At 47.9% G+C, this 23,870-nt stretch overlaps 1 protein-coding gene across 4 annotated transcripts in view; it reads right to left on the minus strand.

Moving 5' to 3' along the window:
- LRP1 (LDL receptor related protein 1) overlaps positions 1–23,870 on the minus strand; it is an 84,684-nt gene that overhangs the window by 32,850 nt on the left and 27,964 nt on the right. For 2 of the 4 annotated variants that reach the window (XM_074325542.1, XM_074325546.1), the window contains exons 12-25: positions 23,125–23,305; positions 22,053–22,275; positions 21,013–21,214; positions 20,563–20,688; positions 18,238–18,378; positions 18,033–18,158; positions 17,481–17,597; positions 16,937–17,017; positions 16,244–16,294; positions 15,129–15,296; positions 11,896–12,078; positions 11,275–11,475; positions 9,857–10,102; positions 913–1,110 (exon numbers count right to left, since the gene is read on the minus strand). In XM_074325542.1, coding sequence (XP_074181643.1) covers positions 913–1,110; positions 9,857–10,102; positions 11,275–11,475; positions 11,896–12,078; positions 15,129–15,296; positions 16,244–16,294; positions 16,937–17,017; positions 17,481–17,597; positions 18,033–18,158; positions 18,238–18,378; positions 20,563–20,688; positions 21,013–21,214; positions 22,053–22,275; positions 23,125–23,305 — 2,244 coding nt within the window. The remainder of the gene's footprint in view (positions 1–912; positions 1,111–9,856; positions 10,103–11,274; positions 11,476–11,895; positions 12,079–15,128; positions 15,297–16,243; positions 16,295–16,936; positions 17,018–17,480; positions 17,598–18,032; positions 18,159–18,237; positions 18,379–20,562; positions 20,689–21,012; positions 21,215–22,052; positions 22,276–23,124; positions 23,306–23,870) is intronic. The other 2 variants (XM_074325545.1, XM_074325544.1) reach the window with 2 other exon arrangements.

The raw sequence follows: 23,870 nt of genomic DNA on the forward strand, positions 1-23,870 counted from the left end.
CTCTGGAAGGCTAACACATGGGAGGAGGTCAGAGCAGAGGGTGGAGTATTTATATACCTAGACCCAATATGAAGAGAACAGAACTTTCTAGACATTACTCTGCAGACTGTCGTGGAGATTTTCTCATGGAAATATACACATATGGACCTCATTACTTTAGAAACTCTTGCATAGTGAGAACATGATCACAGTCTACTTAGCCAGTCCCTTGTTGATAGACATTTGTCATTTGAGGTGGTTCCAAGTTTTCTCTACTACAAATGATACAAACTCCTCTAGTAAGATGTGCTTCTTTCAAGTCTTTGCTCAGATGTCACCTTCTCAGGAGGCCTTCTTTGACCATCCAATTTAAAATGTCAATCCCCATTCTCCCTACCCCACCCCCCTGCCTCCTTTCTTTTTATCCATAGCAGTATTCTCTTCTGTCACATTCCACAGTGTACTCATTTGTTTTGTTTATAGCTGATGTTCCCACTGGCATGTAAGCTCCACGAGGGCAGACATTTGGCCTGTTTTGATCACTGCAGCCTCCCAGGGCCCAGTGTGTATGGCAGGTGCTCAAAACGTGTGTTGAGTGAATGAAAGAAGTCTGTGATGGGTCAGGCCGCCTTGGGACAGAGGCAGAGTTCAGGTACACCACTCCTAAATGCTTTTTTCCTTTCAAGTCTGTAATTTTAGAATTTGGGGAGTCATGCTCCAGGCAGTTTCAAAGAAATCCTGATCATTTTGTTAATTATCAGGATGGCAGCTCTACTGACAATAATTAGGGGGCATCAGGCAGTGAGACCCACAGTAAAATCTAACCCAATTAGCAAGAGTGTGAGGGATGGGGGAGCTAAGGGCCTCCACTTTGGGCTGAGCACCCAAGAGCCCTGCCTCAGGCCCGGGCACAGAGGGCGGGCAGGCAGTCACCTCCGTTGTCCAGCAGCTTCCCGCGGTAGATCTTGTCTTCCACCACGTCGGTCCAGTAGAGGGCACTCTGGCTGAGGTGGAAGTCCAGGGCGATGGTGTTGCGCAGGCCCGGCACCAGGACACTGTAGTCTCCTTTGTGAAGGTCAATGCGACGAATCTCATGGCGGTTGGAGAAGATGATGAATGGCTTGAAGGGGTCTAAGGAGGGGTGTGATAGGAGTCAGCAAGGGGTTTGTGCCTCTGTTCCACTCTGTCCACGGTGTGGACAAAAAAGGGGCCACATACTAAACCTGACAAATTCAGGGGAGGCCGGCATGGTGGGCCCTAGAAACTCAGAGTCTGAAAATAACTACATGGGATGGTCTGAATACGAAAATTCCTAGCTGAAAGAGAGTCCTAGGCCTATAGAGTCTTTGACAAAGTTCAATCTTTACCTTAAGTGAAATTGTCTATTATCCTTTTTGCATCTAAGATAACATACCTTTGAAATGTCAGAGTAATCTTCTTTTTCAGACCCCTCAAGGCACAACCGCTGACACCAGAGCAGAAGACCACAGACCCCTCATTGTTCTCCTATTCCCCCAATACCATCTCCATGTGCTGTAAATGTTAATTATTAACTCTCCTGTACCCACCAACATAAAAGAAGTATGTCTCTCTATTTTGCTTTTTATCCAGTCCCAGAGATTTCCTGCTATGCTTTCTTTCATTCCCTTAATCTACCACCAATGGATCTACCTCCCTACATGTCCTCATTTGATTCTAATGTATAAAATAAGCTGCAAAACTGCCATTCTCTGGAGCATTTTCTCAACCCATTGAGATTTTGCTTCCTAGCAACTGTCAACTTGGCTCAAATAAACTCATAAAAATTCTCTACAGGTTTGAACATTTCTTATGTTGACATTAACTTGGCATAGTCGGCAGGATTCCCAAGAAGCCCACCCAGGACCACCCTGTAGACCCAGTGCTAGGTACCAGGAGGGGCCCATTGTGCCCCATTGGCTCCCTGCTTTGCATCCGGTGAACATGGGTGAGTTTTTCTTGGAATCTGGGCCTTCCTATTTTAAGGTAGGAGGCCCTGACTTTATTTGAGCTGTTCTAAATAATTGGTCAATCAATCCATCCATTCCTGAGGTGGCACTACAGGATAAGGGTTGAGCTAACCCAGGCTAAGGATAAGAGTTGAGATAACTCAGGGACAGGAGAAAAAAATGGGTGGCTGGTTTTTAATTTTGGCTTTTCAACTGGCATTGCTTACTGAGAATCTGAACAAAACCTTTTGCTAGATAAATGAGTCTGAACTCGTTCAGCTCTGAAGATAAGGGACATTTACTCCACCCATCTTGAATTTCGGGTATTCTTAGGTGACTAAGAATTTATGTGGAGGTGTCTGAGGGTACCCCTCAAGACAAGCAGGGCTCGGCTCCATAGGGAATTCCAACACAACTGTAATTAAATAATTGACTTGTCTGGGGATGCACACATAAGGCCAGCTATTTAGTGCTCCGAGTCCTCACTCTTGTATTAGACAACCAGGGAGAGATACAGAGACATGTAAGAGAGTTGGAGCGACCTGGGAGGTGACAGCCCCTTGGAGCGCAACCCGTAAGCAGTGCACTTCAACCCACTACACAATATCCCTAGAAATTTGTTTAGACTCTGCAGATCTCAAAAGAAAACTACAATTGACCTGGGAAATTGTGTCTTCAAGGCTGACAAGCCCCCAGCCCCCAGCCTCCATTAATACTCCTGCAGATAAATGTAGAATTTGTAGGGAGCCTTTACTTGCAAGTACTTACAGAAATGGGAAGATTTATCTAGAAGGGACATCAACGTAAGATGGCAAAACGGAGCTCTTTCGACCCCTACATTAATTTTTTGCATGCACAACAGAAAATAAAAAAAATGAGTTCTAAAACCAAACTGAGTGAACGGGAGGCTTACTTCAGTTTGCAAATAGGAGCCTCTAAAACAGAGCACAGAGAGACCTTCTTCTCTCCAGAAAGTTAATGAGAAAATTTTAGAGTCTGAACTAAAGGTTTCTGAAGCTGCTCAATGCCAATATCCCACTTTTCTCTCTTTTTCAACTGCCCTGCTGTACCCTTCGTTTTGTTGTCCTAGCTTATTCTCCTTTCCTCCTCCCTGCTCTCTCTCTCTTCTACTCCTCTTTCACCACAGCTCCCTACTGACCTAGGGGACTCTCAGAATAGAAAACCAGACCAGGATAGACTGGGAAAGAAAAGAAAAATCAGAAATTCTGGCAGGACCCTTTGAAGAAAAGCTGGTCTCAGGCAGAGGGGAACCAGCGACTGTATATATTACTTGGACTAGACCAGAATTAAGAGATCTACCTGAAGATTTACCTGACCATCTCCAGGACCTTGATGGGTTCACAAAGGAATTTGATTTGACTGTTAGAACATATGGTCCTGGCTATTCTGACCTATTCCAATTAATATACCCACCGGTTTCTAAGAGCAAAGCAACAGAAAGGCAAAATAAGGTTTGCTAGGAAACTCCCATGGAGGACTTAAAAAAAAAAAGAAAGACAGACTGGGGAAAAACGTAGATAATTAGCCCACCGCTTTATCAAGCCATAACTAAAATTTCCCCCCAGAAAACAGACTGGACCAAGGGCCAGCAATGTAACAGAGAGCCTGAGGAACCAGTGCTTGAGTTCTTTGAATGTTTCAAAAAACTTGCAGACAATACTGAGGTCTGTCTCCAGATAGAGCTAAGGGTCATTGGAATGACGCCTGACCAAACTCAGCGTTTTTGGAAGGACTAGATGAAGAGCTTATAACTTCGATTGAACAACATAAATTAAACTGGCCGACCACAGGTACTAATGAACCGGCAATTCTGGCTGATCAACTATCTAAAACTATTCAAAAGAGAGAAAAAGACAAAGCTGCCAAAGTCGTGAACTTACAGCTCCAGTAATTAAGCAATCAGGTCAGATTTTCCCGAAGGTCTTTTAGAGAAGGGGAAAGAGGAGTCTGTTTTTATTGTGAAAAGTCAGGTCAACCTTAAGAAGGACTGTAGAAAACTGAAAAGGGATTTAGAAAAAGAAAACAAACAGAAACAAACATAGGGCTATGAGAGGGCATTGCCCCTTCTCCTTATTAATACTTTAGGAGAAACTGAAATTATATAAAAGGGGAAACACTGAGGCCTTGTTGATACTGAGGTTACTTTATCTGTTCCTAACCATACCCAATTAAGCTGCCCTCTCCCTTAGACTAAGCTTCTGTACGGATGGTAAGGACATCTAATCAACCAATATCTATTTTTAAATCAGAATCTGTTCCCTTCCAGCTAGGGAATGTTACAGGTTAACCTATATTTTCACTAGTCAAATCTTCCCAAATTCACCTGATAGGGAGAGATTTTCTTGAAACCAATGATAATCCACATATTCCTTTCCCAGAAGGGTGAAATGTATTCAGAACTAAATGAATCAGATATTATTAACCAATCGGGAAAATAATGATTTTAAAGGAACCTCCACAAGAGGAAACTATTCTTGAGATTGACAGGATGTTTCAATGCAACTTTGGGCCTTTTCCAGTAGAGACATTGATAAGATTAAGTCAGCCACTCCTATTAAAATAACTATTGACAATACTTTGCCTCTACTTGATATTCACCAAAATCCTTTAAGACCTGATGTACTTGCTGGAATTAAGCCCATTATACAAGATTACATAAAAAGGGGGCTTATAATTCCATGTACAAGCCCCTTTAATTCTATCCTTGCAATAAAGAACCCCAACTGGAAAGCATGGAGATTTGTACAGGATCTCATAGCTATAAATAAAATAGTTACTCCCAGATATCCTGTGGTTCCAAATCCACATAAATACCCTATTATCAGCTATTCCTGTGGACCACCAATATTTTTCAGTGATAGATTTACATAGCGCCTTCTTCAGCATTCTTGTAAAAAAAAAAAAAAGACAGTAAGTACCCCTTTGCTTTCACCTAGGAAGATCGGGAGTTTACTTGGACAATAATACCCCAGAGATATACGAAGAATCCACTATTTCTTTCAGATACTGAAATGATTTGAATGATGTTGAACTTCCCAGAAATTCTACTCTAATCCAATATGTGGATGATTTACTTTTATGTTCTAAGACATACTGGACTCCCAAGAGCACACAATTTACCTATTAAAGGTAGCCTTTAAGGGACATAGGGTCTCAAAGGACAAGCTTCAATTCTGTTTACCCCAAGTAAGATACCTTGGTTATCTAATATCTAAAGATGGGCTACTAATTAACCCTGAAAGACTCAGAGGAATCCTATCCTTTCCTCTTCTAAAAACAAACAAATAAAGAAACAAACAAACAAAAACACAGCTTAGAGGGTTCCTGGGTCTGACTAGATACTGTCATAATTGGGTCTCAAATTTTTCATTAATGGCCCAGCCTCTGTATGTCTTATTAAAATCAGATTGACCTGATCCAATTCAATGGAACCTTGAAGGGAAACAAGCTGAAGAAGCTCTAGAGGAAGTATTAGCTAATGCTTCTTCTCTGGGAAACCTTAATTATAAACTTTCTTTTTCTGCATGAAAATAAAGGAAACGCTTTAGGAGTTTTAACTCAAGAATATAGTGATCATCATAGACCTATAGGATATTATAGTCAATTAGACTCAGTACCCCAAGGCTCCCTCTGTGACAGCCATCTCTGCGATAGCCACATGCAAACAAACAGAAGAAATAGTTATGGGCTCTCCTTTATTTATGTTCCTCATTCTGTTGAATCTCCACGGAACTCTCATCACACTCAACATTTCTGTCAGTCGACTGGCTTCTTATGAAGTACTGTTGCTTTCTGCACCTAATGTTACTTTAGCTTGATGTAACAGTCTTAACCCAGAAATTTTGCTATCTCCTTTGCAGGATGAAGACGTCCATGATGGAGTTTTTCTTACTGAGCACCTTCTTGTTGCTGTAAATCATTTTTTTACAGGAAACTCCTATTGATAATGCTGACTTAATTTCAGATCTTATCTGAAAGATGAACAGGGACATTACTGAGCTGGATATGCAATAACTTCCATGGTGGACATAAGCGAAAGTTCTTATTTATCTGAATGAAATAAGAGCTGCCCAACAAGCTGAATTAATTGCTCTAACTCAAGCTTGTCAATCAGCCAAAGATCAAATAGACAAAGATCAATAGACAAATTTATACTGATAGCTGCTGTGCCTTTGGTGTAGCTCACAACTTCAGAATGTTGTGGAAGCAGCAAGTCTTCTTAACTTCCTCAGGGCAGCCCACAAAGAATGGAAAACAGGTTGTAGAATTATTAGATGTCTTACAGTAATCAGAACAACTGGCAATTATAAAATTCCAGAACATTCTAAAGCTGCCGCCATGGAGGCAAAAGGAAATAATTCAGCTGATACTGCAGCTAGATAAGCAGCAATAAGTAGCCAAGTTATCTAGATCTGAGAATGTTTCTTGCTCCCTATTAAATCAATAAAAGATTCTCTTTTATAGTTCCAACGGACAGCTACAGAAAAAGAAAAGAGGATATTGCAACAAAAAGGGGGAACTTTGATCCAGATAAATGGCTATGGTTTGGACCCAATCAGAAATCAATCTTACCTATAGGGGCTCAAGTAGCTATACTTCAACATGTACATGAGCTAACACATTGGGGTCCTGATAAGATGATTTCATGGAGTAAACAGTATTACTGGAAACTTTCTCCTCCTGTAGCTCTTAAAGTGTATAGCTGATGTTCTATCTGTCTAAAATATAACCCTGGAAAAATCACTCCACAGGTCCCAAGGACATTTCCCACTTCCTTTAGGCCCATCTGAGGTATGGTAATTGGATTTTATCCAAATGTCACATGTCAAGAACACAAATATGTGTTAGTTATGATTTGTATGTTCTCTTATTGGGTGAGGCATTCCCTTGCAGGACAGCAACAGCCTTAACTTAACGGTAGGTAAATTTTTATTGGAAGAAAAAAATTCTCAATTGAGGACTTCTGTCTGAGTTACATAGTGTCTGAGGAACTCATTTCACTGGGCAAATAATGCAGTTCATTTGTAATATTTTGTCTATTCTACAGCATTGCACTTATCACCCCAGTCCTCAGGATTGGTGGAAGATACGATGGTATAATTAAAAGTCAACTAGGTAAATTTTCAGAAGCTTTTCTTTCCTATTTTCAAAAGTTTTTAATCTCCCTTGGCCCAAAGCTCTCCCTATAGTGCTCCTCAACCTGAGAGCTACTCCTTTTGGTAAACATAGCCTTTCTCTTCACTAAATAGTCACTGATCGCTCTGTGCATGTGGATAGAGGGACATATGAACCCACCTTACTAAAAGAAGACATTCTGCATTAGCATCAAGGATTTATTAACCACCTTAAAGAAACTGATAAATTCGTAACTGATTCATTTCACAGTGTGCTCCTGGGAGATGAAGACTTCAAAGACCATGATTTATAATCAGGAGATTTTGTCTCCATTGGAAAAGACATAAATTAAAGACTCTCTCCAACCTTGTTAGAAGGCACCTTATCAGGTATTACTAACTAATCCAGCTAAACTTAAAGGGGTGAACTCCATGATTCACATTTCTCATTAAAAAAAAAAAAAAAGGGAGCCCAATAGCAAATGGGTAGCTTCCCTTGACTCTGACACTTGCCTCCGCCTACAGCGGACATCAGCCTCCTTGAGGATGAGAAGTCGCTGACATCAGAGGTAGACAGTTTTCCCAAGATATTGACAAAGTCTGTATACCTACAAACTGATGTTGAACTTAAAAAAACATGTATTTGATTGTCTTTACCTGTTTATTAATATTAGTAATAATAGTTATACTTGTTCTTTGGGCTTTTCTCAAACCCTGTTCTTACATAGCCCAACTGTTCATAATTGATGAAGGTGTATAAGATAACTTTTGTATTATTAATAATACTTCTTATGGTTTCTCTTTTGAAATTTAGAAGGAATGTTATGGCAGATGATAAGAGATGTGTGTGTGTTTTAGAGAAGTTAAAAGAAGTAATAAGTTGTTTTTTTCTAAATGAGTAAAAAAGAGACAAACTAAGAAGGACAAGGGAAGCTGTAGAAGGTTTGTGGAAAAAGAATCTTGAGAAAGGAATTTTATGTATGAATAACGCTAGAACCCAATTATGGGAACATGCTTACCTCCTAACCCAACGAGGACTATTATGTTAATTCAGATGGAAGCTGAAATGGCTATGAAAAACAAAAAGTGGCCCTTTATAATGGCTTCTGAGGCAAAGGAAATTTACTTACGAAACTCTTACTGTCTTCCTGGCCTCTGGAAATTTTTTTTTTTTTTTAATTTATTGGGGTGACAATTGTTAGTAAAATTACATAGACTTCAGGTGTACAATTCTGTATTACATCATCTATAAATCCCATTGTGTGTTCACCACCCAGAGGCAGTTCTCCTTCCATCACCATATATTTGTGGAAAATTTTTTGATGGCAATTGTAATTTATGTCATTGTGTTCTTATAGATTTGGCCCCAAATAAACCTTAAAGTTATAGTTCCCAATTGTACAACTAGCAGGAATCAGATTAATAATGAACGACACTTGAGTGCTTCCAATAGGAAGTAGATGGGCCGTATTAAAATAATAATAGTAATAATAATAGTAATAATAATAATAATAAATGGGAACCCATCTCATGGTCAGATTGTAAAAACCAAAGAGGTGTAAGATTGTGAAAACCAAAGAGGTGTGTGGTTGTGCCTTCAAACTATAAGTAAATGTTATACAAGATGCAAAATACAGAAAAGTGAGACAGAGAGCAAAACTTGGATCATGATAGCTTGCAGGTTAGAAATGATCCAGGGTGTTTTTTCTTAATGAAGGCCCATAAAACCTGACTGCTTCCCATTTATCTGCTTTTCCCTTTCGAAAAAAATTTGGCCTTGACTTCCATCCAAGGTTACAGTCTTGCCCTGTCCTCCGTGGTCCGCCATTTCAGCAATACAAATGATGACCCTAAGACTTCTTGGAATGAGCCTTCCTAGCACTGTGGAAACACATTATCTAACCAAGAGGTTTGTCATTAATGCATCCTTTGGGTTGATTTGTGACCAAAAGGGAGAAGTGTGGATGAGAAAAAGGGCCACATACTAAACCTGACAAGCTCAGGGGAGTCCAGCATGGCGGGCCCTACAAACTCAGAGACTGAAAGTAATCACATAGCATGGTCTGAACATAAAAATTCCTAACTAAAAGCCAGTCATTGGTAGTCACGTCCTAGGCCTGTAGATTCCTTGACAAAGGTCAATCTTTACCTTAAGTGAGCCTGTCTATTGTCTTTTTGCATCAAAGATAACATACCTTTGAAATGTCAGAGTAATCTTTTCCAGACCCCTCAGGGCACAATTTCTTCACTAGAGCATAGACCCCTCATTGTTATCTTGTTCCCTCTATACCATCTCTAGGTGCTGTAAATGTTAATTATTAACTATCCTGTACTCATCAATGTAAAAGAAGTACGTCTCTCTGTTTTACTTTTTATCCTGTCCGAGATTTTCCTCTATGCTTTCTCCGGCCCCCTTGATCTACTACCAATGGATTTCATGTAACCCTCCCTACACCTTCTTCTTTGATTCCTAATGTATAAAATAAGCTGCAAAACTGCCATTCTCTGGAGCATTTTCTCAATCCGTTGAGATCCTGCTTCCTGGCAATTGTTGTCAGTTTGGCTCAAATAAACTCATAAAAATTCTCTACAGGTTTGGACGCTTCTTACGTTGACAAGGGGCAGGCAGGGTCTCTGTTGGCCCTGGCACTGAGCCTGGATGGAAACCTCAGCCTTTGACACTTGGCTGCCCAAGCCCAGCCTACTATAGCTCAGGGGCCTGCCTTGGCCTGCCCAGCTGCCCAGACACCCTGCCACCCCTCACCCATGTTTTACCCAGGCTGCGGCAGCTCTCGCCATCTGGCTCCAGCACCCAACCCTCGTAGCAGGAGCACTTCACGCTGAACTTGTTCTGGTCGCACTTCTGACTGCACTTGAGGTGCTTGGCACAGTAGCTCTGGATCTGACAGGTGTGGTTGTCCGGCCCCAGCTCCATGCCCAAGGGGCACGAACACACAATGCCTTCCCCGGGTGCCACCGTGCAGTTGTGGCTGCAGCCACCATTATTCAGAGAGCACTGGTCTGGGAGACAAGGAGCGGGGGGACAGGATCAGGGTCAGGATTCTGGAGGAAGCAGGAACACTGCCCTGCTGGGCCCCAACTCCGGGGCAGCCCAGACAGAGCCCTGGTACCCTGCCTGTGGTGTTCACCGTTTCCATTCCTGGCCAACCCTCTGTCCCACTGCTTCCTAGGCTTTCTCAGGTCCTGGGCTGGGACCCGTGCGCCCACCACTGGGACCACCCTTCCTCTTTCCCTTTCAACACCATGGCTGCATCTCTCTGGTCTCTACTTCCCTACCCCTTTTTGAGCCCATGGTGGTGACCGCAGCTTCTTGCCTCTCTCTCAGAGGTTTGGAAATCCATTCCCCTTTCCTCGATCTCTCCTGCTCTGTGGTGGGGTATGGTAGGGAATGTCCTGTCCCTGAGTCCTGACACACCCTGGGATCTGCCAGCCTTGACAGATGACCCATCAGCAGTTCTCAGGGCCTGTTCCGACCAGCCTTATCGCCCACTCCTCTCCTTCCAGGAACCCCATGCTCTGCCTGGCTCACAGAAGATAAGGCTGCTCTGCTCTGCTCCTCATCCCCCAGCGTTCTGGGTGGTCCTCCCTGACCCCCTACGTTTCTTTTGATCTTGCATGCACACCCTCCTTCCCTCACGTTCTCACTCCCTCTAAAAGATCTACCCGTCATTAAGAATCCAGTTAAATCCCTGCTTCCTCTGGGAAGCCTACCCTGACCACACCAACACTCAACCTGGTGCCTTCATCTCCAAAGCTGGCTCTGTACTGCTCTGTAGTACGAGTGTGTGTGAGGGGCCTGGGCCGGCAGCATAGGGGTTGCACTGCACTGTCTCCACAGCACTTTAGGAGCTGTGTGACCTTGGACCAGTTATTTAACCTCCATAGGTCTCAGTTTTCTCATCTGTAAGATGGAGATGATAACACTATTGCTTCACAGGGTTGCTTTATGGATTAAATACTATAATAGAGTGATGTGCTTAGCACAGCCTCTTGCTAAGGTGAGTTGTAAATCAACATGGGTTGTTGATAACTGCCCTGGGCACTACTCGTCCAGCAGTCAGAGGTGCCCTTTCTTGGACCTCTCCCCACAGAGCCCTGGCCCTGGCCCAGACTCCTTCCCCAGCCACCCTCCCCACTCCTCTCCTGGGGCCTCTCCTAGGCCTGGGCCTCACCGCAGAGCTCTCCCTCATCAGAGCCATCTCCACAGTCGTCGTTGCCATCACACAGCTTGTCGGGGGGCAGGCAGACCGAGGGGTTGTTGGCACAGGGATGCGAGGGCGGCCTACAGGCTAGGGACTCACAGTTCTTCTCATCCGAGTTATCTTCACAGTCCCTGTTGCCATCACACACCCATGCTTTGCTGATGCACCGAGCTGAGGGATGGTTATAGTATGAGGGGCAAGGCAGGGACTGCAGGGCCTCCCTAGATCCTTCCCAGAGCCCGTGGAGTTCTCTAACAGGGTCATGATGCAGTGCCATAGGGCCCACTAAGAACTCTGAGGCTTTTTGTGTCAAACTCATATAGGCAATGAAGGAGGCAGGAATTTGCAGGAGGTGCTGAAGCTTAACTCTGGTGAGGGTTTTGGTTCTCAGGGCCCTTAATGCAGGCCCAGGCCCCTTCATGCTTTCCCCATGTATCATGCACAAGCTTTTTCTGTGTGTCTTTTGCCTCAATGTCCCCTCCTGCACCCCTCAAGTATAGTGCTATCTCCCTCGCCACTGCTCTGCTCTCTGTATGGTTTCCTCCTGTCCATGGTGCCCCATTCCATGCTCCCTCCAATACTTCTTTTTACCAGAGTCCTTGCAGCCAAACTTGACGTTAGGGTCACAGACGTGGGTCACTCCCTCACAGCTCTTCTCGTCACTGGAGTCCATGCAGTCAGTGTCCCCATCACAGCGCCACCTCAGGGGGATGCACAGACCATCCAGCCGGCACTGGAACTCATCATTGTGACAGCCACCAGGAGGCCTTGTGGCTGCAGGGGGACAGGTGGGAGTAGGGGCTCCAGGTCAGTCATTCCCATCTCTGCCTTCCCAAACCCCCTCCTGCTATGCCCAGCCCAAGGCTATGAATAGAGACAGAGATGGAGAGCTCTCTGTGTCCTTCTAATACTCCTTGGAAGGACTCACTGAGGGATCCCAAAGAGCATCTCGTCTAATCTCCCTGTTTTACACACGAGAGCATGACTGGATAAGCAATGTGCTAGGCCAGAGCTCAAATGCTCCCCACCTTAGACTAGCCTCTGTTTCATTCATTCACTCCACAGACACTTATTGATTGCCTACTGTGTGCCAGCCACTATTCCAGCTGCCAGCGTAAGTAAGATGAAGTCCTTACCCTCAGAGAGCGGAAATTCTAGTGGGGAAGAGAGACAATGAAGACACGACACAGAGACCAGAGTGGAATGGCAGGTAGTGATCAAAGCTATGGAGACAAAGCTGGGTCAAGGCTACAGAGAGCTGGGGATGCTGCTTTAGATGGGGCAATCAGGGAAGCCCTCTGAGCAGGAGACATTTGAGCAGAGGCCTGAACAGCGTGAGTCTTGAGAATACCTGGAGGTGTATTCCAGGCAGAAGGAACAGCTAATGCAAAGTCTCTGAGGTAGGACATATTCAAAAAAATGCCCAGGGCATATTTGAAGCTGTACAGCTGGAGCAGAGTGAAGGAGGAGATGGGTGGCAGGAATATAGGTCAGAGAGGGGGGAGCCCTGCAGGCCACGGAGCAGTGTTTGGCATTGATTCTAAGCACGTGGAAGCCAGTATTAGCTTGAGGGCAGAGCTGGGGCGTAATCTGCCATAGGTTCCACAGGATCACTCTGGCTGCTGCCCTGAGACCTGACCCAGGAAGTTGGGGAAGGAGCAGGAGCAGCACCTGGGAGGCACAGGTGACTATGCACCAGCCTTACCTCACACTCACACTGCTGCCACAGCCCCACTCTTCCCAGCTGCCCCACCATGAATATGGCTGATGCTCTTGTGCCTGAAATTCAGCAGCAACCTCCAAGCTGATTTTCCTTCCTTCGGGCCCCTGAACATCTTTCCAATCTAATCCCATTTCAGGGAATACCTTCTGAAAGATCTACATCTTATCACCTTCCACCCTTGCAATCCCTTGAAGGTCCCCAGTGCCTGACTTCCACCTGCTGTAATCTGCCCCCTTCAACATAGCCTCATTCCTTACTGTTCTCTCCAATCTGAGGGCTCTGCCTGGCCCCACTGTCCCCTGTGGGAGTGCTCAGTTTCACCCTCTAAGTCTTACTGCTGAGTTCTCCAGGCCACCCCAAACCCCACCCTGAAGACCCTCCCACTTGCCCATTTACCCAGTCTAATCGCTCATCAGGGCCCAGTTTAAATTCCACCTCGTCCTGAATGGTCCCAGACCATTCCAGCTCACAGCCATAGTTGACAATTGCTACCAACCACATCCCTGCTCACACGTGCCAGCCCCACACCCCTATCTCCTCTCATTTCATAGAGGAGGAAGGCAAGGCTTAGAGGAAGCAACCTGCCCTAGTTGGCCCAGCTCTTAAGTGAAGGGCAGGAGCTCTTCTTACCATGCCTCGCACAGGCTTTCAGGGGCCCTTTCTCGGAATCCCAAGGCACTATTACCTGTTCTACTCACCCAACCCTTGTCAGTGGTGGCCCTGGAGACTCAGTTACTGTCTCCCAGGCCTGGGTGACCCTCCCTATCCTCCCTCTCAGTGCTGGGCTCAATACTCAGTACTGTTCCCATTGGTGTGAACCTCAACTCTACACGGCAGAGGTTGTAAGCTGGTGGCCTAGGGGCCGGATGAGGCCTGCGGAAAGATGTTGGCCTGCAGTGTTTTGAAAACTTTAAAAATCAATTGCCAGTTGTTACGATTGATTTGTGTTCCCTAAAAAGATGCCGAAGTCCTAACTCATAGTAGTTGTGAATGTGACCTTCTTTGGAAATAGGTCTTTCCGGATGGTCAATTTAAGATGAAGTCATTCGTGTGGGCCCTGATCCAATATGACTGATCCTTACATAAAGAGGACAGATGGACACAGTGACGGACACACACACAGGGAGAACGTCGTGTGAAGATGAAGGTTGTAGCATGCACAAGTCAAGGAATGCCAAAGCTTGCCAGCAAACACCAGAAGTTGGGAGACAGTCCTGGAATAGATTCTCCCTCACAGCCCTCAGAAGGACCCAACTCTGCCAATATTTTGGTCTTGGACTTTGAGCCTCCAGAACTGTGAGGCAATAGATTTCTGTTGTTTAAGCCACTCAGTTTGTGGTAATTCGTTGTGACATCTCTAGGAAACTAATATACCAGTATTTAAAAATGGGTAGATTTTACATAAAAATCTGCATTTCTGACTTCTCTGGAATGTCCTGGGCCTGTATTTCTGCATGGTACAACTGGCCAGAGCTGAGAAACCAACATCCCTTGAGAGGGTCTGTGTCTTCCAGTGAACTCAGGCCCCACTGCCCCCTGGAAGTCTGGGCACCAAGACCCTCACAGAGCCAACCCCTCTCTCCTTGGTCCCCACTGCATTCATTCACCCCTTTCCAAGCTCCCAGCTCAGAGTACCCCCTTTCCAAGCTCCCAGCTCAGAGTACCCCCTTTCCAAGCTCCCAGCTCCCAAACACAAAGCCACATGCTGAGAGCTTTTTGTGCATGATCTCACTGAACCCCCACATCAGTGCTGTGATGTTGGTGCTATTCTTGTCCTCACTTTGCAGATGAAATGCACAGAGGCCACCAAGATTAAGTAACTTGCTCAAGGCCACCTAGATAGTAAGTGGCAGAGCTGGAGCTCAAACCTAAGGCCACCCAACTGCAAAGCCTGCGATCTTAACAGTGTGTGACAATGAGCTGTTGGCAATCTCCCTCTCCCACAGGACTGAAAACTCCGGCAGGATAAGCGGCATGTCTGGGTTATCTCTGGTTCCCAGATGGGAACAACATGCAGTGGGGAGGATGGATGGAGGGTGGCTGGCTGAGTGACGGGCATGTGCGTAGTCTCCCTCCCGCCCTGCTGGCCCCGGGTACCGACCCTGGTTGGTGCAGTTGGCGTGCATCTCATCACTGTAGTCCCCACAATCATTGTCCCCATCACAGGTCCAGTGCTCGGGGATGCAGCGCCCGCTGTTGCACTTGAACTGGGTGCTAGAGCAAGAGTGGCTGCAGCCGGCCTCGTCACTGTTGTCCCCACAGTCATTGTCTGAGGGGAGGCAAGAAGGGGAGAGGCAAAGAGGGGGTCAGTAAGCAACCGTCTCTGTGACCCCAGCCTGGGGCCCCCATTCCCACCTCCCCATTCCCATCCTCGGCCCACCCCAACCCCCCACTGAGAAAAAAACAAACAGAAAAGACACAGAAACTGCATAGACTGCAGCATGCACCATGGCCCATGGGGGGGAGGGGCGGCGGGGTGGGCTCCAGGAGGGCCCTTCCCTGAATTCCAGGAAGCTGGGAGGGAGGGGGACAAAGGATATGTTCCTTTAACATTTGAGCTGGGTGTGGGAACAGGGGTCTGTTTGCTTTTGGGGAAAGGCAGCGATTTCTCTGGGTTTGGAGGGAAAGAGATAGGTGGAATGTAGGTGAGGCCTCTCTGCTGGGAAGGGAAGGGCTTGATCAGGCCCCACCCTGAGCATGGGCATTGCTGGGCCCATGTGCTGGGCGCCTGGCTCACAAGGGAGCCAGCTGGGAAGGGTCCGGAGCCACTTCTGGAAGGCATCTGAGGGAGACTGAATGGATGTCCTGCTTCCAGGCCTCGTGGGTGGAGGCTACCAGACTTCCCTGTACACTTCTCGGATGCTGGGGAAGATTGGGGTTCGGCTCTCCTCCTTGGGTTGTGTTCCTGCCTCTTTCTCAACTGGACTTGCTTCTCTAACTCTCTCCTCTCACTAGGTCTTGGTCTTCTTGCCCCCATCGCGCTGTCATTTCTTCTCTGAGAGGTTCCCTCTGCCCTCTCTGCTTCTTCCCCTTCCACTGTTTGCTTTCTCCTTCCTTCTATCACGTTCTCTCTCTCTCTCTCTCTCTCAATCTCTCTCTCTAGCTTTTCCTTCACAACCTAGGAGCTCAGGGAGGGGAGCTGCCCGGGGGTCCTGAGAGTGGCCTGAGGCCAGCTGGGGCTCTGGGGTGATGGTGCATGTGCTTCTATGCACTGACCGGCAGGCTCAGGACAGGTCTTTTCGTCAGAGCCGTCCCCACAATCCTTCTCTGAAACACAGAAACCGCCAGGGCAACCATTGGCACAGGAGACAAGGCAAAGATGAGGGGCAACATGGCGCTGATCCAGTTCACCCTCTCACACGTTAGCCAGGGCTGGAGCCACTGGTACAACACATCACAACACCACACAGACACAACCAGAACCCTGAGACGGCACACACACGATGATCCACTGGCCCCCATGGCTCAGGGCTGATATCACCTGCTCCATGGCTGACCACCAGGTGGGCTCCTGAGCCTGGAGGGTGCACCAAGGACCTCAGGAGATGGGGTTTGCAGGAGGAAGGGAGCTGGGCACTGGGCTCTCCTTGCTCTGCCCCACTCCTCCCTGGCCCTTCCTGCTTATCTTTCCTTGGCCCCAGAACCCCTGCCAAAGGATGCACAGCTCAGGCCCTGCCTGGGAAGGGATGGCGCAGATAGGCGATGGGCAGGGTCCCCCTCAGTCCATCTTGGTTCCTCCATGGCATTTCTGTTGCGTCCCCATTTCTCCCAGCCAACCCAGTGGGGTATAAGTGAGCTGGCGGGAGACCCTGGCTTGATTCTAAAACCTGTTGGTCTCCCACCCGGGGCCTGGCTGCAGCTTCCAGCTTTCCTGGGAATCAGGGCAGGTGAAGGGAGGCACGCTCTTACCATTGTCACATCGCCAGTTGATGTTGATGCATCTGCCATTGTTGCAGGTAAACTGAGTCAGGGGGAAGCAGGTGGGATAGGCTGTCAGAGAGAAAGCATAGCTGAGTAGGGCCCTCAAGGTTACATAGCATCATAGTATCGAGCAGGTGGGCACAGGGTTTCTCCTGTAGCCAGCAGCCCTTAGCCCAGCCAGACAGGAAAGAGAAGGCTAAGCAGCGATGACTCAGTCTGAAACTCTGCCTGTTCATCCCCACCCTTCTGAGCTTTCTTTTCTAAAAGCTTTTAGCTACCAAAGATGAGCCCTGTGCTGAGTGTTTTTCATGCGTAATCTCACTGAACCTCCACATCAAGCTGTGATGTGGGTGCTCTTATTATCCCCACTTTGCAGATGAAATGTACAGAGGCCACTGAGCTTAAGTAACCTGCTCAAAGCCACCCAGGTACTAAGTTGCAGGGTCTGTGCAGCACCCCTGCCCCAGGGCATGTTCTCATAGTTGGCCTTCTCCCATCCGTGCCAGCCGGGCTTTCCCGCTAACCCTCTTACCACACGAGGCTGACTCATCAGAGCGGTCCCCACAATCATCGTCCAGATCACAGGTCCAGGAGATGGGGATGCAGCGGCCACTGGCACAGGAGAATTGGTTGGGTGGGCAGGTGCGAGCTGGGGACAGGGATGGGCGTGAGTGCTCATTGTCCTGTCTCTCTTTCTTAATTTCCTTTTCTTTCCTATTATTCTCTGCCTATCAGGAAGTCTTCCTGAGGATCTCAAAGCCATTTCTCTTAGAGAAGAGAAATGGCTGCATCACCTCATCTCTCAAGGGGTCCCTGGTCTCCTCCAAGAAGATCTAGCCTGCCTTGCTGGTAAGTCCCATTTAGAGCTGTGCTTTGTCCCCTGCAGGTTCAGTCTTGCCAGCCAACCCTGACCTTCAGGGGAAGGGGACGGCACCTCTCCTGCTTGGGACTCCAACTTCTTTGCCACAAGCCCCCACACTCCTTTCTTTCCCCTGAGACCCTTCTGTCTTCCCAAGCCTGGCTCCCCGCTCCCTTGCCTCCCCGATGGAGGGGTGCCCAGTGTGTTCCACCCCCCATTCCACACCTGAACAAGTGGCATTAGACTCATCTTCACTGTTGCCACAATCGTTGTCACCATCACAGAGCCAACGGTTGGGGATGCACCGGTTGTTTTCGCACTTGAAGCGGTCAGAGGGGCAAGTGTGCTGATCTGGGAGGAAACAGGTCAGGCGTCACTGAGCAGGCAGTGAGCTCCGCCAGCTGCCCTGCAGGCCTGCCCCCAGACTTACGGCAGAGGGCCGGGGCCTCGTCACTGTTGTCCAGGCAATCGTTGTCTCCGTCACACTTCCATCGCTCCTGGATGCAGCGGCTGTTGGCACAGGCAAACTCTCCCGGCTGGCACTGGGGTGGGGGCACGTAGGATGGGTTCGCTGTGGGCACCACAGGGGTGTGAGGGGAGAAAGTCAGACTCAGGTCATGGGACAGGTGCTCTGTGTGCTTGTTTTATTATTTAAAAATAATATCACAGGATAATTTTTCCTAGTGCATACTTCTTCATGAACAAAATATCTGGAATGGAAATCGCAACTTTCTCTCAAGCCACAAGGGTGACGTTTACACTCATATGTCCCGTACTTCAGTGTGGCCTGAGAATAACCAGCTCCAAGAGAGTGCAGAGCCCCATACTTTCGTCCCCACTGAGCAGACCGCGCCTCCCGCTGTCCTTGCCATCTCCATGAACTGCTCCTTGGAAGGCGTGTCTGGAACCCTCAAGGTCCCCTCAAGGACCCCTGGTCCCTGAATTTCTTCCCTCACAGATGCATCATTTCTACCAGCAGGAATGAAAACAGGCCCCAGAACTCTGCTGGCTCCGTGCGTCTGTCCCTCAGCACTCACCCCTCACCACCATCATCTGCCCCGGGCCATCTATCAGCAGGAAAATCACTGCATACTTTGTGTTTGCATCGATAACCTCGAGAAGCCCAGGACTCCCACATCAGCCCCTGTCCCTGGACCCTCCAGGTCTGTGCATCCCCTTTCTGACTCATCTCTCATCCCTACTCTACACCCTGACCCTTCCTAGGGGCTCCATGGGCAGCTATTTTCTCTCCCACAGCCCTTGACCACTGGGCCTGGAGGTTGGTGTGTGTCTCCCTTGCTTCTCACTACTGCTTCCCAACTATGCCTCCTCTCTCCTTTCTGAAAAATCTGCGTTGACTTTCATGTTATCAGACTCTCCCAACCCCTACTTCTACGGGCCTCCGGGTTACTCCCTGTCATCCTCAAGGGTTTTCAGCGCTTGGCTCAGTGTCACTTTCTCAAAAATCACTCCGGCTTTCATTCTTAGTAATTTCAATGTCCATGTACATGATCCTTTCATTACCCTAGCCACTCAGTTCCCCTTTCTCTCATTCTTAGCTGTGCACCAAGGCCCCATGTTTGCTTCCGGGATTCTATCATAAGGAATCCACCCAGAATACGGGATGGCATGAAGGTGTGAGAAATAGCAGAGCGGGTGATTAAGAATCAAGGTCTGGGTCAGACTTTCTGCTCTAACTTTGGGCCTCAGTTTCTTCATCTGTAAATTACGGAAAATAAAAATACCTTCCCTATTTTAAGGAGTAAATAAGTTACTGCATGGGAATTGCTTATAACGGTGTCTAGTGCATGGTTTATGTTCAATAAATGTTGGCTGTGATCACAACAAGAAACTGGAAGCAACCTAAACACCCAACAGCAGAAAAATGGTTGAATAAATTATGGAACATTTACTAAATGAAATATATTTACTAAATAAATATATTTGATATAATTTATTTACTTATAAATATAAATACATTAAAAATTCTGCCTATGTATTCATGACATACTGTCAAGGGACAAAAGCAGAATAGAACAGTATGTGCAGCACAATTCCATTTAAGTAAAGGTAAATGCGTAGAGAAATGTTTGGGAGGGGGTCCCCCCAAATGGTAACAGTGGTATCTATGGGTGGTGAAATTTGGGGTGACTTACACTTTCTCCTTATAGTTTTCTCCAATGTTTGTTTATTTATTTTGACAATGAGCAAGACTTATTTTCATTTTAAAAACTGAAGCTATTTAAAATAATGCAAGAAACACAGAAAATGCTATGACACAAGGGCAGAAGTAATTTTATAATGTATACAGTATGATTACAGCTTTGCAAAAACCAACCATATAACCCATCTCATGAAACGATGGTGTACAATTTAGCACCTTGCTAACAAGGTAGTGGTGTGCACTGCTGGGATTTGGGCCTGTTTTCTCTTGTCTAATTTCCAATACTTAGAACTATTGTTATATTACTTTAATAATGGGGAAATAAATGTAAAAGAAGAATATTTTCTTCTTTCCATAGCTGCCCTGCTCATCACTCAGTTTCCCCTAAGCTCTGTGCCTCCTCAAACTCTTCCCACCCCTCAGTCCTCCCTAACTCACCCCCTTCTGGTCCCCAGAGCCTTCTCTCATCCCATCTCTCACCTCCCATTGCGCCCACAGGGCCCTTTGCCTCCTTCATCTCTGATTGGACCCTGTGGTCTCCTCCTATTGGGGTCTGCTTCCCCACCTCCCACCCCAGCTGGCCCCTCATACCCAAGCAAGTGACACCGTCTGTGTCCAACACCTGGTCCTCAGCGCAGGCACACTGGCGGCTCCCAGGGGTGGCCAGGCACAGGCTGCTGCAGCCCCCGTTATTCACCCGGCATTTGTTGGTACCTACTGTGAAAGAGGACCACAGGAAGGCGTCAGGGGTGGAGGGGGAGGACAGGAGATGGAGGGGAGGGGAGAGGATAGGGGAAGAGATGCATTAAAGTGAAGAGACAGAAAGGGAGGGAACACAAGCATGTTGAAAAGAAGGAGATGCAGATGGGGCAGGAAGGGAGATAGGAAATACAGAGTCAAATTGGGCTGGGTGGCCTCTCTTTTGGAGTCTCAAAAGTCAGAGTCTAGGAGCCCTGGGCAGTGCCTTCACCCCCTACGGAGTCTCAACCCCCATGTAGGTCCCACCCTATCACCAGCCCCAGCCCCAGCCCCAGGGGGTACCTTGCTGCTGCTGGGCATCATACATGCGGATCTCAAAGATGGGGGGCCTCTCGCTACGCAGAAGGGTCACGGTGGGAGGTGCACCTCCTGTGCCCCGTTCCAAGCGGTAGACACTGCCACTCCGGTACTCAGTCCAGAAGAGGTAGTTGCCGTGGTGACACAGGCCAAAGGCATGATTCAGTTCAGGACCCTCATACACAATCTAGGAATGGAAGGGAGGTTACTAGGGAGCTTGAGACAAATGGGGGGCCTGAGGAAGGCCCAGAGGGGTCACTGCTTCATACCCTCATTTATCCATGTCCTGGGTCTGAGTCTTATTGCTCCCATTATATGGGAGCCCCTGAGGGTGATAGCTTTGCACAGAGTGAGATGCCAGACGCTGAACCCAGCAGGAGGCTGATGGTGACATGGTCTTCTTTTGGGCCCATTCATATTTGTTCATATCCCTCCAATATGCGCGCGCACACACACACACACACACACACACACACACACAGTACTGAGCAGACAGCCAGAATTCATCTGTTCATTTCTTCACCCAACAAACATTTGCCAGGATTTATTAAAGGTCAACTTGTGGTACACACCAAGAAATGAAAAAGACATGGTTCCTGCCCTGGAGCCGCTCATTGTCTCATTGAAGGCATACATGGTAATCCAGGGTGGAAGAAGGCACTAGAGATAATATTGGAGGAGGTGGCCCCTGAGCAGTGTGCCAGGTGACGAGGCGCTGGGTGGAGGCAGAAAGAACTGCATGAGCAAAGGCACAGAGGGCAGCACTTTATGATGTGTGCTGGGAGTTACAAGCTGTGGGCAAGCCTGCAGACAACCTGCGCAGTCACAGACGCACTCTAATAGAGGCAAACCTCAAACAACACGACACAGAAGACACAAAAGCACACAAATGTATACATCCATGGGAACACAGGCAAACACACAGGAAGCCCATGGGTCTAGACACACACAGAGCCTCACCCACAGGCAAATATGGTCTAGCAATGCACACACGAACACACACACACAGGTGCACACTCGCCCACCTTCCGGTCTGTGCCATTGAGCAATATGGTCTCGATGCGGTCGTAGAAGGCATCCACCCAGTAGAGGCGCCCCGCTGGGATGTCCAGGCTCAGCCCATTGGGCCACAGCACTGTCTTGGAGGTGACAAAGATGTCTCGGTGTGAGCCATCCATCCAGGCCCTCTCCAGCCGCCCTCGCCGACTGTCCTTGGGGTCCTCCTCCCAGTCTGTCCAGTACATCCACCTGTGGGCAGTGACTGGTTAGCACATGGGCCACCCTGCCATCAACAGCCTCCCTGTGATACTAATCCATGTATGAGACAACCCTGGCCCACACATTTCATTCTTTTATTCCTCCATTCAACAAATATTTGATGAGTGTCTACTGCAAGTTGAGCACAGTCTGGCATTTGGGAACCCAGTGGAGACCAAGGCAACCAAGGCCCCTGCTCTCCTGGAACCCACGTCCCACCCAGGGAGACGGAGAAGAAACTAGTGAACCAAGAAGGCCTCGCACATCAGAGAGTAATAAAAGCCAGGAAAGCCACAAAGCAGGTGACAGCATGGAGAATGGTCAGGCAGCAGGTGGGAAAGGCCTCTCTGAGGAGGAGGCATCTGAGCTGAGATGTGGATGTTGAGAAGGAGCTAGATCTGCAAACACCTGGGAGTTCCAGGCAGAGGAACTCTTAAGAGCAGAAGTCCTGAGGCAGAAAGAGCTAGGCTGTCTGTTTGAGGCATAGAAAGGAGGCAGTGGGGACAGAACTTCCAAGGGCAGGAAGTAAGGTGTAGATGAGGTCAAGCAAGCTGCAGGCAGACCCCAGGCATAATAAGGAATATGGGTTTCACTCTAAGGGGAAGGAAGCCAGAGGAGGGCTCTGAGCTGGGAGTGACAGAATCAGATTTCTATGTATGTGTTTAAGGCATCACTCCCATTGCCCTGCATACAGGGACACGTTCTCCCCTTTCAAACACCCATCCTTGCCTAAGCATCCCACGTAGGTTGCCCTCCCCTGTTCACTCTCCGTCTCATCCCCCACTTTTGAGACCTATAAGGTGCCCGGTCCACCTACCCCAAGGCCCTGGGAGGACTCACCCATTGAGTGGATCCACCACAATGGCCCTGGGGTGTGTCATTTTGCCCTCTATTAAGGTCTTGCGGGTCTGAGCAGCTTTCTCCAGCCTGGCCACGCTGATGGTCTTCTTGGGTCCATCATCCGTCCAGTACAAATTGTCCCCCATCCAGTCCACGGCCACACCCTCCACATTGTGGATGCCTGTGGGGAGTGAAGGGGGCAATGATGGAGGGCCTCAGAGGATGCTCAAAACCGCCTGCCTCTGCCCCTCAGGATGCGCGTATCTTTGAGCAACTTGGCTAGCAGGGGCGGCAGGGAGCCCCTTGTGCCCAAGAGGGTGGGAGGGATGGGGATGGGAATATGGAAGAAGGAGCTGGAAGATCATCTGTGTTGCCACATCTGTGTTGACGCACAGAGCCTCTCAAAACTGCACATGGCAGCCAGTCCACCTACGTGGCGGATACAGGCTTTCATGTGAGGGCATGTCTGGGCCTGAGCCGGGGTGGACGGCTGAAGCAATGTGCTCTGGGCACAAGTGTGATGCCATGTCCTTGGCCTAAAAATCCTGAGCTAACAAAATGAATAAATCAGGAAGTGATTTTTCACTTAGCTAACGGCTTCATCTCCAGTGTCCTTTAAATAGCAGTTCCCCTGGTATAGGGAACCCCAATCTTTTCCTGATGAGGAGCTACTTTTGATTTCCCCCAAGTCTTATGATTGCTGACTGCTGAGGTTCTCTGACCCGCGGCGGGGGGTGGGGAGCAGG

This window comes from Rhinolophus sinicus, linkage group LG02, assembly GCF_036562045.2.
Source record: "Rhinolophus sinicus isolate RSC01 linkage group LG02, ASM3656204v1, whole genome shotgun sequence".
NCBI lineage: Eukaryota > Metazoa > Chordata > Mammalia > Chiroptera > Rhinolophidae > Rhinolophus > Rhinolophus sinicus.